An 18,956-nucleotide genomic window follows, 5' to 3' on the forward strand; every position below is an offset into this window, starting at 1 on the left:
AATTCACATGAATGCAATGATGGCGGGGTTTTTTTAGGTTAAGGAAGAAAATAAAGCCCACGTACAATACATGGTTGCCGGTGAACACTTTCATCTGTGGTTTATTTTTCTTGAATTAGTTGTTACCCATAGCATTTTTAGTCTTTCAGCAGAATTGACGCTTATTTTTAAGAGAGATTTCACTCATGGAAGTGTTTTACATATAGTGTATTCAAATTTCAAATCAAAATCATATTACAAATATGTTCAATAAAATGAAATGAAAATATAAACCGGATTATTCTTTCAAAAAGTGAGACCTTCGAAGTCCCTTTACTGGCACAACAAATGAAGTACACCTTTTTCTTCCTCCTGTGTGAAATCCACTATGTTTCCTGTCAATTAAATGAGAGAAAGTAAATATTTAAAGTTCTAAAAAAAATAATCATAACATTTTTTAAAATGTGGGTTACAGGGACGATGCCGAATATATACCGGAAAATGAAGCACCATCTATTTTGTCTGTCAATAAATGAAAAGGAGCGCCCCATCCCGGGCAAATATCAAAAAATTGTATATTTAGTTTCCATTAAGGACCATCCTCCATTTCCATTAAGGACCACCTTTCCATCACATTTCAAGATAATCAGATAACTTTAAATTTTCCAAGAACAGAGTAGGTGTACCAGATATCGAAAAATCACGTATCCCATATCATTTACTCCCTTTCTCCCTGTAAATTTCAAGTTGCTCTATTATTTAAAAAAAAGGTCTTTCCCTTCCCCGATCAAATAGAGGTTTTGTTCAGATAATTACCAATCTTCCCTGCAATTTCAACAACAACAAAAATTGGAGACCTTTTCTTTAGGTTTTAAAATCTAGACCTTAACCATTCCTGAAAATTCCAAGCAAATCGGAGAACTTTGGCCCAATTTTCAAAATGTCGGGCAAAGAGGAGGTCTCCCTCCCTATCCAAATATTAAATAATTACGTACTCCATATTAATTTCATAGCCCCCGAGCTTCCCTGTAAATTTCAAGTAATTCGGAGAAGTTTTGTTTTTGTTATTGCTTGTTTCTTTTTCAATCATTATTAGGGCTGTTTTCTTTTAACACTGGATGCAGCATTTGGATGGGCTATCCAGAACATCGTTGCACAGGTGTTCTATCCAGAACATCTCATCAGTGCAAGTCGAGTCGGTGTTACCAGATTGCATTTTGATAAACTGACGCTTTTTAGATTCACAATGGCAGTTTATTGTGACTAATTTATCGAATATCATGAAATTCAAAGTGATACAGTGTCATGAATAATCGCAGCAGTACATATTTATAACTATTTGAGAATTTCATACATTAAAAATTTAAGATTTCACTTGTTTTCCGTGATTGTTTTTAAACAGCTGATGACAGTGTTGCATATTTTTTGGAGATGTCCTGGATAAACGAGTACTCTGTTTTCTTTTAGTCCGTGACTGCTTAGGGTATCCAGTGCAAAAAGAAAACAGCCCTATTATTGTTTAAAATGAAATGTTTACTGTACTTTAAAAAATTCAGGAAAAGGTCTCCCTCTCCGACCAGAGACGACTTAAAAGCTGCAGACGACAAAAAGCGACGGCGAGAGCGAGGGCGACTTCAGGAATAAGGTTGGATAAATAGAATACATTCTTCCTAATTTCAACGAAAATCACATCGTTCAAACAAATAAAAATGTCTTTGACGCTATACGAAGATCAACTTTTTTACAAAATTAGTTCATTTTGACTTAAAGGTGGGTATTAAGTTCGAATTTAGCCACTAAAATCGTCATTTTTTCACGATTACTTTTCTTTAATAATCCATTGTAATGAATACAAACTTTGTGAAAAATTGCTTTGGGATATTCCCCATCAAGTTATACTGAAATCTGCAACAAATATGTATAATTTTATGACTTTTTTACTGATTTAGTTTTCACTTTAGTGAAAATTAGCGGCTAAACTCGAACTTAATACTCACCTTAAAGAAGGGATCACTTTTTTCTGGGTGTATAGGTCAAGTCTTGTTTTAAGGGTTTTGCATCTTTGGCTTAAAGTTTTGTTCTTAATTTGAAGTATGTGTTATAATTTGGATCGCTATCCTAATTTTAATTATGTTGGTCCTACACTGAAAAAATATTTACGTCATTATAAAGATTACCCAACCTACGCAATTTACAAAATTTCAAATTTCTTTAAAATAATGTTTATAAATAACGTTTATAGACTTTGCTTCAAAATTATTTTTTATTAAATTAGGATATAAATTTTTGGATCCAAGTAAACTTTATATTGTATTGTTTACACTGATCGATTAAGAATCACCTGCGTCCGTTATTTGCGGGATGCAAGTCGCAGTTTTAATCCGATCCTATTGATATAGAGAATTGATTTGATACGAACACCTTTGAACTTGTAAAATTTCTAATTTAAACATAAATACACAAATAAATATTTCGCCCTAAAGGTGGGTATTAAGTTCGAGTTTAGCCGCTAAAATCGTCATTTTTTCACGATTACTTTTCTTTAATAATCCATTTTAAGGAACACAAACTTTGTGAAAATTTGCTTTGGGCTTTTCCCCATCAAGTTATAATAAAATTTGCAACAAATATGTATAATTTCATGCATTTTTCTTACTGATTTAGTTTTCACTTTAGCGATTTTAGCGGCTAAACTCGAACTTAATACTCACCTTAAACAAACATAAATCTAACTAGTCAGCAGCGCCTCTAGTGGAGAATAGTGACGAAACTCAAAATAGCTGTTAGGTTAGGTGGCAGCCCGATGTATCAGGCTCACTTAGACTATTCAGTCCATTGTGATACCACATTGGTGAACTTCTCTCTTATCACTGAGTGCTGCCCGATTCCATGTTAAGCTCAATGAGAAGCTAGCTGCTAATAGCTCCGCTCGAGAACCCGATAATTTTTGATAATTATCAAAAATTTTTACTAGAAGTCGCTCCTTTACACCAAAACGCCAGCAAAAGAAAGCCGGAGAGAGACTACATTTGACAGTTATGAGATAGAGAAAGAGAGAAGTTTTTGCTAGAGATTTTCCCCAGTAAAATCTTGCAAACCATAGCATACGTTGCCAGCTGGTTATTAGTAACAAACAAAGTGCCAGTACAATGTACATGTTCGGCAACTACGATTGGAAGTTAAATAAACAGGATTCGTTTTTTGTTTTTAATGTTTTAGCAGCTGAAACTTTGAATGTGCAAATAGTTACTGGATACCGTTCATGTACTTTTAAGCAATTTTAAGCAAAGAGAGTAAAATACACTCTTACTCTCTTGCTAGTTTTTACTGCATATTTTTTACTGAAAAGTACGCGAACAGACCTAATATAAATCCGGGTGCTAATCACGACATTCGATATCGAAATGTTTTGATCGAAATCTAAATTTTTCGAATCACGGAAGTCGATATCGAATTTCAATGATCGAACATTTTTTTGAATGGTACATTGGTATCGTAAACCATTTATTTTTATTTACACGGTGTAAATAAAACTCCTATATATAAACGGATCAAGAATTAATTTTTTTTCCTATCTAACATACACCCAAAGAAATTTGTTAGTAGGGACAGCAGAAAAGTCTGCTAAAACAGCAGAAAGTCTGCTGAAAAAGTGACAACAGTCATTGTTTGCTGAAATAGCAAACATTTCCTGCTATTTTTGAAGCTCGATTACACTAAAACATGTTTTATTTTGGCTAAAACAAATAAAAATGTCAACTTAGGAGCTATCCTAACATAATTAACACAATATTTTATTAATATCTATAGTATTTGACCAAAAATCTGAATATTTATCGAATTGAGACATAACAGCAAACAAAATGTTTGCTGATCGTATTTAGGAGCTTGTAAGTATATTACAGTGCAAAAATATACCAAAAACTACTTTTGGTTCTTAAATAGGCTTTGGGGAAAATTTTATAACTTAAAAATTTTATAAATTGTTGTTCATTGCGCCCTGAAGTACAAAAATATAACAGCAGACATCGACTGCTGTTTTTAGCAGACTTTTTCCTATGAGTGTATACTTCATATGGACTAACTTGCTATTTATTTTAAAAAATGTAAAAAAAAAACTACTTTGCCATCGGAAATTGTGGATTAATTCGATTATGGTTGACAGTCTTAAGTAGAACTTGTATACGCAATTCATGCTGGAGGGTACATAAGATTCAGCCTGGCCGAACTTTCGGACGTAACAGGTTGGCTGATAAGTCCCCTGTCTGACACATAGATGGCGTCGCTAGTATTAAATGCATATTATTTTTATATAGTACCAACCTTCAAATGATTCGTGACAAAATTTGACGTCTGTAAGTCAATTAGTTTGTGAGATAGAGCGTCTTTTGTGAAGCAACTTTTGTTATTGTGAAAAAAATGGAAAAAAAGGAATTTCGTGTCTTGTTTAAAATACTGTTTTCTGAAGGGAAAAAATACGGTGGAAGCAAAAACTTGGCATGATAATGAGTTTCCGGACTCTGCCCCAGGGAAATCAACAATAATTGATTGGTATGCAAAATTCAAGCGTGGTGAAATTGAAATGAAATTTGACCAAAGACAACAACGTGTTGATGATTCTGAGCGGTGTTTGCAGCTGTTAACTCGTAATACACCCGAGTTTTTCCGTCGATATGTGACAATGGATGTAACATGGCTCCATCACAACACTCCTGAGTCCAATCGACAGTCGGCTGAGTGGACAGCGACCGGTGAACCGGCTCCGAAGCGTGGAAAGACTCAAAAGTCCGTTGGCAAAGTAATGGTCTGTTTTTTGGGATATGCATGGAATAATTTTTATCGATTATCTTGAGAAGGGAAAAACCATCAACAGTGACTATTATATGGCGTTATTGGAGCGTTTGAAGGTCGAAATAGCGGCAAAACGGCCCCATATGAAGAAGAAAAAAGTGTTGTTCCACCAAGACAAAGCACCGTGCCACAAGTCATTGAGAACGATGGCAAAAATTCATGAATTGGGCTTCGAATTTCTTCCCCACCCACCGTATTCTCCAGATCTGGCCCCCAGCGATTTTTTTCTTGTTCACAGACCTCAAAAGGATGCTCGCAGGGAAAAAATTTGGCTGCAATGAAGAGGTGATCGCCGAAACTGAGGCCTATTTTGAGGCAAAACCGAAGGAGTACTACCAAAATGGTATCAAAAAATTGGAAGGTCGTTATAATCGTTGTATCGCTCTTGAAGGGAACTATGTTGAATAATAAAAACGAATTTTGACAAAAAAAAATGTGTTTTTCTTTGTTAGACTGGGGACTTATCAGCCAACCTGTTATATGCTTGTTTTAAATTTCATTGTTTTGTTATACCCATATTCCTCCGTTTATAGACCTTAATTTTCAGTTAAAGGGCTCATAATTTGTCATTTGGTAAAATTTATTTGTAGAAATATACATTGAATGTTTATCAGAAAATGTTATAAACTAAAAAATTCTCAAATAAAAAATCTAAATAGAAAAATTACGTCTAATGCAGCGCACTCACTTGTTCAATCACACATAAAACGTACTGTTATTGCTGAATCCTTTGGCGTACTAAGGACTGAAGCCAAAGTCTCGAACTGGGAGCGAAAGTGGTCCCGCAGGAGATAAAATTAAATTCGAATTTAATGCCATTAAAGGACAAACGTAAAGGAGTAGTACGAACAAAATAATAAGAATGAAGAACAAACAAAAAATATTAAACAAGAACAAGAAAACATGTTTAGTTCAGAGTCACGCACAGACACACATCATACAATAACGTTGGCATAGACATTACTCACTCCATGAAAAAAAAAAACAATGAAACATACACAACATAAAAATAAAGTTAAACGGAACATCTCAAGCCAACAAAAACCGTGTGGCGAAAGCGCAGACCTGAAGCGCAAACGAGGCTGAATGGTAATGTTGGTTGAAAGGGGGGAGTAGTGGGGATAGGTGGTCGGAGCGTATTTAAAAATCGCTTAGAATATATCAATTCCCAATTTATACAATATTGTATCGAATGCATACACTGACGATATAAAGGTGTATGGCTTATTGCGTATAACACCATAATCCGGCTCTAAACTTGGCAAGGCACGACTCGAAAAGTTTGGCTGCTGCTGGGAACTGCTGCCTGTGCGTTGTGTAATTGCGACCATGGGTTTACGTACATTCTGCTTCATTTTCTCTTTTCGGGCCACGAGCTTTTTTGTTTCCCTTACCATGTAAATAGCATCAGTGGTAGTCATGAAATCACGTATAATCTGCAATGAGGAAGAAAAATATGGGATTTCAGCACTTGGCTTGGTATACACCGTAATGTTAAGAAATTTTTATGTTGATGCTCTCGTGGTAAATGGCTAGTGGTGGTGGTATTTTCCTCCATTGAACAGTGCAATAATCATCAATTGCTAAATAGACCACCACCATTATTGCTGCTTAAATATACCCAAATGGATTTGTTTTGACCTCACCTTACGCTTGACTGGGCAGTGGGCGAAAATCCAGATGAGAGTACACAACGTGTTGAAAATCTCACAATCTTTATCGCACCAACGCAGTAACATTTGGGCAATGGTAACAAGACCACCTTCTTGGAATGTATTTGCTGTAGTGCTGTTGTAGCGAGCCAAATTCAAAATGATGCGACTGCAGTACATAATGAGCTGCTTATCGACTTCAGACCGTATGGCTTGGGCCATAATACCATAGCAGAATGTCGAAATGAAATCCGAGCGGCACATTAAAAGGTGTGGAACGGTGCGGGAAATACGATCTGCAAAAAAGGGAATGCACATAGTATTGAAATGGTGGCAATATAGATAATACACTGTAAATAAAACTTCCTAACCCATTACATTTTTGCACCAAAATCAATTGACTTTATTTTATAATTGATCCAATCAAAAGATTATTGTATTCCACAACAGAATGCAATCAATAATTTTACTGAATCAATTAGAGCTCGACCGAAGCGTCGTCCAAAAACCACGAATGGGTCTTCGGCGTCAGAAGGCCGATTAACCGAAGCCGAAGCTTTTTTAATAATTTATTTCATTGTGCCAGTGTAGAATTTGTCTCAAATAAAAATAAAACCAAATAAAAACGAACAAAAAGCTCAAATTCCTCCATAAGAAAAGCATGAATCTATGCCCAATAAAAATTTAGAAGAATAAAAAATGAATAAAATGAATGCATATATTAAGGAGCCTACTATGCGACTGTCGCAACGTTGTAAACGACGTAAACATCCCATACGCGTCGTAGATGTAGAAAAAAATAACAATCTCCAAATACTTCAATCGCGTCAGCTAGGCATCGAATTCCAAATATCAAAATAAAGTTCATAAAGTTATTAACGAATTAAAAAAAACTGGAGACAATGAGAGACTCCAAGCAAAAATTATATGTACTGCTTACTCAATGGTGCAGTAAACGTGACTGTCTGTACTCGCATATAACCTTTCACAAATTTCTGCAGAAACTGGAATGAAGTAAAACCACTACTTAAGTCTTGCATAAGTGAACTGCTGTTTAGAGAGAATTTTATAAAAATCACTTTTTGACTTATTCATATTACTAGTTAAAAATTGTCAAAACTCTAGCTAGACATTCGCTGATGCAACAAAAGCTTGAATGGACATTATGGACCAATAATTTGAAGGTGTAATGAGAGATGTAAAACTAATAGAGCTTTCAATAAATACAACATAACAGCATATTTTTCGCATCTCTTTTATAGGGGAGCCAAACAAAATTAAATTTTAAAATGTCCATAATTTCTTCTATTCGAAATAAGTTTTCTACATTAGGTTTACGACTTTTACGACATACAAAGTCACAGTTTGGGACAGGTCAACCCTGTGCTACGCAACGGTAACAAATTTGAATATTGGAAGAGTTGTCCTTTTCAACATTTAACCCTTATATTATGTTCGGGTCATTTAGTGACCCAAATCATATTTATCATCATCGCATTTTTTACTGTGGGAATTAAAAGTTCTTACTACTCTGTGCATGAATTGTTGACATATACCAACAGTAAGAAATGTTGGTATATGTCAACAAATGACTCTAACATAATATAAGGGTTAAGAGCACATTTAAACGCTCCACCCACAAGTGTGGCCAGCGAATTGTTCAGTACAGCGGGCCGTCTTTTTCCTTAAGAAGATCGCGTCTGCATGGAGAAAATGTACAAAAAATTCTCTTTTGCCATTATAAAATCAAAGTACTGAATTTTGAATACTAAAAAGTCTGTAAGTTTTACAAGAATATTACACTGAATACCTTTTATTGTTGTTTGTAAGCCTTTGTTCAATAAAATATGATAACATTATTGAACTAAAACACTCCAAACTTTTTGATTAGAAAATCTAGGAAAATAATCGACTTATTGTATTTTTGTCGAACATCGTCTTCAGCCAAAAACTCCCCTTCGGTCGAGCTCTGGAGTCAATTACAAGTGACAAGATAACATCTAAACACACTACCGGAAGTCGACATAAAAACATCGACACCCTTTCTCAAAGAATACCAGCATATTTTTGAAACTTCTAAACAGTATTATACATTTACTTACCCAACCTCACCAAAACGCTAAGAGCTTCTGATGCGCTGAAACGCCCTCTCAAAATTCGTACTGCATCTTGAACTTTGACACGTATAGTGTTCAAAGTATTTGTCGAGTCTTTAAGCAATGCAATATTCTGTCGTATAGTCTTTATGCGAATGTTGTGTAATCGTTTGCGTATGCGATATCCTCGCCAATAGCGCTGAATAATTTTTGCCGCTTTCTTTTGACGCAGCAGTTCCTTCATTTCGGGTGTCATGAGTTTATGGAAACGACGGCGAGCCATTGCACCACGAGCATGCGCCTGAAAATCTACAATGGTTGTCTTTAATTGTACAAAATGTTCACGTTCTTCACGCATTAACAAACGTCCGCGGAATTTCTGTTGCAAATGTATGGTGGTTTGCCGAAGTAGAAGAAAATCATGGCGTATACGAATCATTTCACGATTTGCTCGATACTTGCGTTGAATGCATATTATGAGCGATCGTATGAGCTGATATTGCGAACGGATCTGTAGCATATTCCGGTGAGCACGGAATCGACGTTGTATACAAATGGCTGCCTGTCGCTGACGTTCATACTCCAAGCGTGTGAAACGCATTTGTAGCGTAGCTCTTATTACTCTTTGCAGATATACAACTTTTTGTATGGTGCTAAGGAAAAGCTTCCGTTGTTCTCTGGCCTCTCTCGTAGCTCTCCATTTTCTTTGTATCACAATACTTGAAGACCGCACACGTTGATAGCCCTGTTTTTGGTTACGCATGTCCAAAATGGATCTAAACCATGTTTGTATTTTTATGGCAGCCATGCGTTGACTTTCATAATAGCTTCGCTGATTTTTCATGAGTAAATACGAACGGAAATAGTTTTGTATACGAATTATTTTGAATCTAGAATCCAGATATTGCTGTCGTTGTATACGCATCAGCCGTTTAGCTCGAAAACGCCTTTGTATTTGGATAATCAGCTCACGTTTGTATATGTATTGAAGTCTAACTTGACGAGCTAACAAAGTGGCTTTGTAACGCAGCTGCACGGAAATAATTAAATTACGTTGGTGCAAATATTCTTGTCTCTGATGTCGCATAGCTAATGTAGCCCGATATCTCCGCTGTACGCAGATGACAGCTTCTTTTAACTTTTGATAATTTCCTTGCTGGATTTTCATAATGCGATATAGCCGGAAAGCAGTTTGAATTGTAACCGCCGCTTTTTTCATCGTTAAATACTTCTTTCGATCCTCCTTCATTTGGAGGAAATTTCGGAAGTACTCCTGTATGCACACAACAGCAGCTCGTGTACCTTGATATTTGGCCCTCTGATAGCGCATTTTCTTATAAGCTTGGAATCGGCATTGTATCACTTCGATTGCCATAATCTTGGCCCTGTACTGACGATATTCATGACGCATTTGCAATTTTGCTCTGAAACGTCTCTGTATATTTATGACACAGGTCCTTAAATGTTGGTAATTGTATTGGTCTATCCTCATTTGTTTGCGGGCTCTGAATTTCTGTTGCAGCACTGTCGTGTAATATTGCATAGAAATGAAATGTACCCGAATTCGACGACTTAGTAGGGTGGCCCGCCATTTTTGTTGAATGTATACCACTTTTTGACGAATTCGCAAGTATTCTGCTCTCTGGTGTTGCATTAACACATTGGCCCGATATCGTCTTTGTACCAAAACACAACTTGATTTTAAACGTTGATAGAAATCGCGCTGTTTTCTCATTTCTCGCCTAGCCCTAAACCGCCTCTGAACAAGGATAATGGCCCTACGCAATTGTTGATAATTCGCCAGTTGTTGTTTCATGAGTTTATAGGCGCGGAATCTTCTTTGTACAACCAAAACCGCAGAGACAGTTTCAAAGTAGCATTTCCGGGCTTTGTAACCTCTCCACAAAGCTTGTATGCGACACGCAGCTTGTATTCTTTGCTGATGGTATTTACATTTTTCTAAAGCAGCCTGTTGCCTGAGTGCTCTCGCTTCCTCCCTATTTCGCCAATGTCGCTGTATGCACACAGCACTTGCCCGCAAATCCCTATAATTTTGCCGCTCCTTTCTGCCCTTGCATACAGACCGAAACCATGATTGTATTAGAACTACTCTCCGAACATTGGCTAAGAATTTCTTACGGGCTAAGTAACGTCGGGTGTGCTTTTGCAATACAACAACAGCCTGCGTCAACTGCTCTCTATAAGCCTCCACTCGGCGGCGTGTGACAAAACCTCGAAATACTTTTTGTATAGTTGTGGCGGCAGCTTGCCGTCTCAATTCTTCTTTGTGGCGAATCCGTCGACCAATAACAACACGAAGCCAGGAGTTACGCCACCATTGTTGAATAACTCTGGCGGCTGCATGGAATTTGGGTGACCTAAATTTGTAAATAATCTGCCATAAAAGAGACAAGGTCTTTTCTCTATGGCCATCAACAATGTCATTGGCAGCGATTTCACCTTTCAATTGGAAATCAGCTTCTCCCAAAGCCTTTAGAGCCAAATTAACATTAAATATACGTTGAAGTCGGGATATTGCGGGTACCCTTAGTTGCTTGGTTAGATCTTCCCGAAGCAAAATTATTTCCATAACTCGGGTTAAACGTATGCCATCCCTCAAATCCACCGCCAAATTGTTGAAGGCATAATCAAATTCATCCAAATAATTTTGTTTGTGTGTAAGCACATAGCCAAGGCGTTTCAAATCTCGAGTTATATCACCAACATTGGCGAGAAGCTCACAAGAGAAACGCAAGAGAACCTCTCGGGTTTCTTTGTGAGGGGACTTCTTAATGAACAAGCAAGGATTGTGAGTAATAATGCGTTTTTCTTTGGCCTTGTCCAAAAAAAGCATAAGGAAGAAGAATTTTTGCAAGGTAAACTTTTTAATGTGCTCGGCATACTCATCCGACAACGTGTAAGCTTTTGAGTACTTCTGCTCCAGAAATTTGTCGCGAAAAAATCTGCCAGGAAAATAGAAATTCACACCTTGAAATAAATTTTCACTTTGAGGAGTTAACGATGGACTTACCTGTTCAGAATAAAAGTACTCAATCCCACGATATCGCGATTCGATTGCAAATGGATTTTTTCCCCGTAGACCACTTCAAGACCCAATCGTAACCAAAGTGGATTGAAGCAAAGTAACAATTCCAGTATTTCCCTTTGTGTTACCACATCCAGATGTAGATTTCGATCACTACGTATACGCATGGCATTCTTTTGTACATAAACTGCCACTTTGGAGCATGGTCCCCTCATCTCATCACTCAAGAAGAGTTGCACCGCTGCTTTCCGCAATGACTCCAAGCGGAAGTTTGTTAAATAATTCATCGATTGTTCCTCTTTGGTGGGAGCCAAAATAAGATCTTTGTGACGTACTTCATTGAAGAGTTTGCCGACGTCAATTTTGGCATTTGAGTCAGTATCCAAATCGGCAGGCATGGTAACCAATGCATTCAGCCATTTCTTGAAGTCCGTCTGATGTCGATCCACAGCAGCTTCATCCAAATACATGGTAGAAGCCAAGAAGGGATCACAAGTGGTGGTTGCCGCAAATGGATCAGGGTTGATGTATGGCTGCAGATACAATTCAGAGTCATAGAGTCTGGTACGAGGTTCCTCTTTGGCTTTACGTGGCGTTAATGGTTTTTTCACCAACGATAAAGTTTTGGCCAATTTGAATTTCTTGGGCTGTGTCTGACCCCAACTCTTTACCTTTGCCGTAGCCCCATTTGTATTTGAAGGACTTCGGTGATCAAGTCTTTGTCTTTTAGGAGGGGAAACAGCAGAGTAGCTCGATTTCGTGGAATTAGTTTTTGTGCTACAAGAGCTAACAATGGAATCAACACTCTGCGAATCGGAGAAAGAAAGCTCAGTCGATCTTCTTTTCTGTCCATGGCCCTCACTCACGGTATTGAGCTTCGACTTCCCTGATCTGGATGGTGGAGTGGTGGTCGTTTTGGAGTTAGAACTTTTTGTTTTATTAACTACTGGGCTACACTTGCGATATTTAAGACCAACTTCATTTAAATTGAAACGACTTGATTGGGCTAGTATTTCATTGTGATTGAACATGACATCTGGGTGTGATACCGAGCTGGCCTGGCTGGCATTTAACAAGTCGCCCGATTCATTTGGATCCACTGTTTTATCCGGCTTATTAGCGCTGCACGATCCTCCACTCACAACCGATTTTGAACAACTGAGTTTATTCTGGGAAGTAGTCTGTTGAAAATAACGATTTTGTTCGAAAGATTTTATGGATTCCATTTCATTGAGATTGGGCAGGGAGCCCTGAGTTAGCAATGCTTGCGGTGATTTCTGATACAAATCCTTCATGGATTCTGAATATTTTCGTAGCGGTGTTCCCACTAGCTTTATGTCGCGCTTAAGGTCTTCTTCAGTTGATGCCTTGGGTGTTCCAACATGTTGATTTGGGGGAGTATTTTTAGAGGTAAGGCTTGTATTTTCTTCTTCTTCGATTATCTCCAAAGGTCTACCCACTGGCGTGGTTGCAATTACTGTTGTCTTATTCAAAGGCAAACCCATTGCACTGTTTGGTCTACTCCCGTCACTGCTGACACCGCAAGAAGAATTCAAATTTTCTGCCGAATTGTCCAGACTTTCACAATGTTTAACATCAAAGGTTTTATTTGTTATGACTACACTGACTCCTTTGGTGTCATTGTGCAAATCTTCAATGGAGGTGGTTTGTTCTTCTTCGTACAATTCTATGGTTAAACATCGTGGTTTTAATTCCCGCACATTGTCTGTTTGGTCTGGAGTAATTACACTCGTTACTGAAGCAATCGGTGTGGGCAAAGACGACATAGGCGTTGGCACCGCAGCCATGGGCGTGGGCAAATTTGCCAAACTTTCCATCCGCGAATGTGGAGCCTTCGACAAAGTTATAGTAGCAGGAGTAAATTTCAAATCGTCAATCATATCCAATACATTGGACAACGCCAATGGACTGACATTCTCTTTAAGTTGCTCGTTTTCAACAAGAATATGTGGTGAAAGATTTGCGACCACCACATGATCAGTTTCATTTGCATAGATATTACGTTCCGTTAGAGGTGATGTGTGAGTCTGGATATTGATTTTCATCGTTGATGTGGCGGCATAATCGCGAGTTACTGGGATTGGAGCTAGCTTATTGCTTGTGCTTATGTTTTTGTGATTGCCCAATTTCTGCGATTGTGATGTGGCTTGAGAAGGTGCCTTTGTTTCATTTTTTCTGCTGCCCGCTACCCCTTGGCATTTACTACTGCTGTTTTCAATTGTCGTTGACAATTTTTTTCTTTGCGCCTGCTGTTGTTGTTGTGTTAATCTACTGCTGTGTTTGTTGGAGGCACTTGTGGGGGATTTAAGGCGCAGAGTTTTCACATGTGTATTGTTACTCGATGATATCGTGGGAAATTTACGCACATTCTATTCACATTTCGATAGAAGAACAATGTGGAACAAAGGGAAAAATTCGGTTATTGAAAAATTTCCAATTTAAAATCAATAGCTATTTGGAAGTATTTGCATATTATTGGAGAGGGTGGTGTATACCTTTACTGGTTTATTTGGCAGGGATTTGAGGATTATCATAACATCCTTACGAAAGTTTCTATCATCAATTAGCTGAAGTGTTTCCTTGCATGATACATCAACTAAAGGTGACCATATCAGTTCCATTGTTATTTCATTCTGTGCCGGCACAGAATTTTCCGTCCATTCCAAAGTTATATTGTGGTCGGGATTAATTGGTTTGCAAACGGATACCTATATAAGAAAACCGAGAATGAAGGAGTTATAACTCTATATGGAGGGATATATTATGCTATATAATATACACAGGTTGTTAGTTTTTTTGTAACATTTTAGATCCTCAAATTTATTTATTTATGCTTTGTTTCCGAACCCAAGCCATACGGCCATGTATGGATTCCATTTCTACAGAAACCATTACATCTGAATCTTAAAATATGTTATGGTACAAAAGTAAACAATAACAAATAGTTTTTAATTAATAACACACTAAAAGAATTTAGACACAAACGAATAAACTATAAAACACTAAACGCGATTAATATTTAAAAGAATATAAAAAACTACTCAATGGTAAACCAACAGAAAAAAATATAATGAAGAATTATAAAAATAAATTAATATAGTAACAAAAAATAATTATGCTTAAACAATTAAACCTAATAAAAAATAAATAAAAAAACGACCTAAGATGAATATAAAACTACTCTAGGGGTAAGTCAATATTACTAAAATAAATAGCTAGTAATGAGACATAAAATACTTTATCATATTTTATGTCTCATACATTTTGAGTGAAACACTCTTCAAAAGGAGAACTGAACTGTAATTATTGTAGAAATATGGAAATACAAACGCTTATACCTCTACGCGGGCTAATTTGTAAAAAAAAATATTGAGCCAAACCAAATATCAGAAGCGGGAAAAATTTGCCAAATAAACGGCGATGCCAGATTGAATTTTATGGAAAATAATTTTTCAAAAGTATGGACCTTTTTCAGGACATTGAAATAATTAAGATCTGATAATGCTAGTATTTGACAGTAACGTAAGCCATGCGGACGAACGAAAGGAAGTTAGAGAAACCCAAATCTAGACGAGAGTGACTACCGTTCGTTCGCAATTGGTTTCGTTACGATATCAGAAATAGGCTGTAAGGACAGTTTTGTGGTTTGGTAAAAAACGATACTAAAAATTAAAAACCGCTTTTTCTGTTTGTATGTAAATGCATTTTTGCACTTTTGTAAACTTTTTGCGAAATATGGGTTGAAATAAGCACTACTACCCAAAATAGTACTAACAATTTAATTAAAAGCGATAATTCGTACAGAAATATTATAAAAATGCCCAATATATCTAAAACTGATGGCGGAAAAGTTAAATAGATTCCCAAGGTTGAAACACGTGGGAGAAACCCCAATATTACACCTATTATAAGGAGAAGTATCAATTTATGTGCAAAAAAGATCCATTTATCCCATTTAAACAAATAATAAATAATTGTAATATTTACGTTGTTGCACTACCATTTAAGAAAGAATTTGTCGTTTAAACAAGAAAGAAGTTTCGATTTTTTGTTCGGTTTTTAATGTTATCTAAATGTGCGTAGGGAGGGACCTTTACCAAAATCTGAATCGATTTGGATCATTGCAGGTGTAGATAGTACTATAGAATATAACATTGTACCAACTTTGAGTTATATCGGATAATAAATAAGGGTATTTTAGCCAAATTTGGGAAAATCGGTTGATACATATATATGAGAGGTCCACTTCTCTCCGACTTTTTGCACTTTTTTTATTATATTTTTTAATATAATGAAATAAATAAAATAAAAATGAAATTAAATGTCCTAGTTCATCTGCTTAAAACACTCTATGTTCCATGTCAAATAAAACAGAAATACAAAATATTTAAAAAATTTTAAATATTAAAAAATGTATCATATATTTTTTTTTTTAATATCGAGCACGGGAAAATGAAGCACCGTCTAGCTGTCTGTCAATTTCATGTAAATTTCATTTTTTACTTAAAAATGGCCGTCAAAAAGGAGCTTCCCCTCCCATGCCAATGTCAAGTTCCCATGGAAATTTCAAAATAAAAAAATTCAAAAGTTATCGAAGTCACTTACCCTAACTTTATTTTCATAACCTTTCCCAAGTTCCCTATAAATATCAAGTAACTCGAATAAGATTTTTCTAAAGGGGAGTTTTCCCTTCCCCGATCAATTATCGAATTCAGGTTTTTTTGTCTAAGGACTACCTACCATCAGCCTTCTCTGAAAATTTCATCGTTGGTTTGGCTTTCTTAAGATATACGAAATTGTAGTGCCATACAGACGTGAGAGTTCAGAAAGCAGATATTCCGATAGATATCGGCATGAATATTCAGATAGATATCGATATTCCAACAGTTATCCTTGATAACAGATAACTTATCTGTATAAAATATTAGACTAAGAAAGGAAGGCTATCAACCGTGAAGCCATCTCAGAGCAGTATTTGGTATTAATTGCCTAATCCCAGTGAGATAGTGCTTCGGTATGCCAAGACGAAATAACAAAAAAAAAACAAATAACCTGCATTTTAGTTCGACCGATTTTTAGCTTAAAAAGCAAAATGTTGGTTAATACATACATATGTTGGTTAAATATATATTTTTAAAAAGTCAATAATTTGTTGTCGTTCTTAATAGCATTTCTTATCTGTTTGCAAGTTAGACATTTATGACTACAAGAATAAACGGACAACATGACTTTCTTGCATCATATGCTGACAAAACAGGTTCCTATTCTAGTTTCTGCATAGACGTACGTGATTTCATTCTACAAGCCCTTAGGTAGCAAAGTCGTATGCAAACTTTTCCCTAATTGTTAACCCAAATTGTCAAACACAAATATCAGACGTATTAAGTAGATTGCTAGTGTCATTTCTACCGCTTAAAACCTTTGCAAATTCAACAGAAACTTCTAATTTGTTTTTTGAGGGCGATAAATACGAGTATGACCCCAATAATGTTGACACGAAAGTCTCCATCGACTCACCAGGCAACCAAATGACAATAAAAGGTAATATTACAAAAACAAAAGACCGAAAACCTTGCTAAAAATTAAAAATTCTAACACATTGTCATTGTTGGATCAATAGTGTACTAATTTCTTGCCATTTCCTCGTTTAAAATTGAGCCAAACTACATCATAAAGTAAAAATATGTAGCGGCCAACTACCACAACCAATCTAAATTTGCATTGTGTGCATCGCAACAAAACAAGCCAGCTGAGCTATAGGTAGGGTGTTTCATGTATGTAGGTAGAAGTGTGCAGGAATGTATGTATATGCACACCATAGGAATGCCAATAGTCTGAGTTTCCTAATTATAGCCTTGCTTCCTTTGCAATGTGTATGCATTGGGGCATAGTTTTCTTTGTTTATGCGTGCATATGCGTCCTTACCTCAATGTCAGCATCAGAGGGATTTATTATGCGCAAAATTCTTTTGGCAGTTTTTGTTACAGGGACACCTTCAAAGAGAACAATGGATTTTCCTGAAAATGGCGCCATTACCACTTCGGTGGGCTCGCGGGATTCTGCCTGCTTCTTGTTTTTGCATCGCGTTGGTGTAACCTTTACCTATAAGCAGAGCACAAAATAGATAAGATTTTAATCAAAACCAATAAGCCATCTGCGACTTCACAGATTGTGGAAAACCAAATGTAATAATGTACCTCGAATGCACTCATTATTTCGTAATGTAATAGTCAAAGATTTTGTATTCAATTAAAAATCACAACACAATAAAACTTAAATATTTGTCCTACTGCTGATGGCAACATAAAAACACGTATGAACAATAAAATTACAATTCTAATAATTTATTAAACACAATAACCACAGCAGCCTTATAATGTCCTCAATGCCGTTAGTTTGGCTCCTATTTCAAATTGTGACATTTGTTTATGTGCCTACTGATATCGATAATATAGCCCAACTCCGATAACAAAAATGCTCGGCAATCGATAAGTTTTGCTTTCATCGATTAGTAGATTCGCAGAGCTAGAATGGTGTATTAGCACACAACCATAACCGCCAGCGAATGAATTCCCTGCCAACTATTTTTGGATTATTTATTTTATACTACTAGTATTATAATGTTGACCAAGAAAAGATAAGGACATCGTTTTTTCGTGATTTTGTTTATTTGCAGTACGCAGTCCTTCCACTCTATTGCGCAGTCAAGTGACTCAATTTCTTTTTGGAAAACGAGAATTACCGTACACATCAGTCAATTTGCATTACACAAAAGGTGTGGATGTATAGAATTTTATATGCTTTTAAAATATTTGATGTTTTATCCAAAGAACAAAGGAAAGAAAACAAATTGAAGCCTTATTAAAAAATCACTAATTTGCAATCACTAATTTTTGATTTTCCAAATGGAATAAAGTGATTGGTTTTCAGATATTTTGCACAAGGCCGTATTCAGGGGGGGGGTGAGGGGGATCAAACCCCCACCGAAATGAATGAATGTTTTTATACAAATAAATATATATTTTTAGCTGCATAGAAAAATCTTATCGAAGATGTTGAAGAAAAGCTGAAGGTTTTATTTTGAAAAACGCTTACCTATATAACTTGCATAAATCATAGAATACTAGTTGAAAAGCCCGTCAAACGACCGTCGAAAAAAACAAATTGTTTTTGTTCTCGCACCACAAATTTCATTTTTGGAAAATGTCTTTCTGCGTTTTATGTGCGTTTGTTGTTCTTTTTGTGAACATGACTCGCTTTGTTTGGCCATAGCAACAACAACGAAACAGCCAAACACACATGTGTAAATGA

The 18,956-nt window shown here is 36.3% G+C and overlaps 1 protein-coding gene across 1 annotated transcript; it reads right to left on the reverse strand.

Moving 5' to 3' along the window:
• Positions 1-5,392: 5,392 nt before the first annotated feature.
• Positions 5,393-18,051, reverse strand: asp (microtubule assembly factor abnormal spindle). Its single transcript, XM_075298722.1, has 7 exons — positions 17,843-18,051; positions 17,571-17,747; positions 14,141-14,353; positions 11,610-14,014; positions 8,585-11,541; positions 6,477-6,778; positions 5,393-6,266 (listed from the first exon to the last, which is right to left on the reverse strand). Exons 1-7 carry the CDS (start codon positions 17,855-17,857, stop codon positions 5,982-5,984), a joined length of 6,354 nt encoding a protein of 2,117 aa, XP_075154837.1. The 5' UTR covers positions 17,858-18,051; the 3' UTR covers positions 5,393-5,981.
• Positions 18,052-18,956: the final 905 nt, after the last annotated feature.

This window comes from Haematobia irritans, chromosome 3 (genome assembly GCF_050003625.1).
Source record: "Haematobia irritans isolate KBUSLIRL chromosome 3, ASM5000362v1, whole genome shotgun sequence".
Taxonomy (NCBI): domain Eukaryota; kingdom Metazoa; phylum Arthropoda; class Insecta; order Diptera; family Muscidae; genus Haematobia; species Haematobia irritans.

What these genes read in the sequence shown, in the direction of transcription:
- asp (XM_075298722.1), bottom strand. An exon ending in TGCCAAATAAACCAGTAAAG is followed by an intron (nt 14,015 to 14,140) that starts GTATACACCACC and finishes AAATGTGAATAG; the next exon opens with AATGTGCGTAAATTTCCCAC. An exon ending in ACTGCCCAGTCAAGCGTAAG is followed by an intron (nt 6,267 to 6,476) that starts GTGAGGTCAAAA and finishes TCCTCATTGCAG; the next exon opens with ATTATACGTGATTTCATGAC.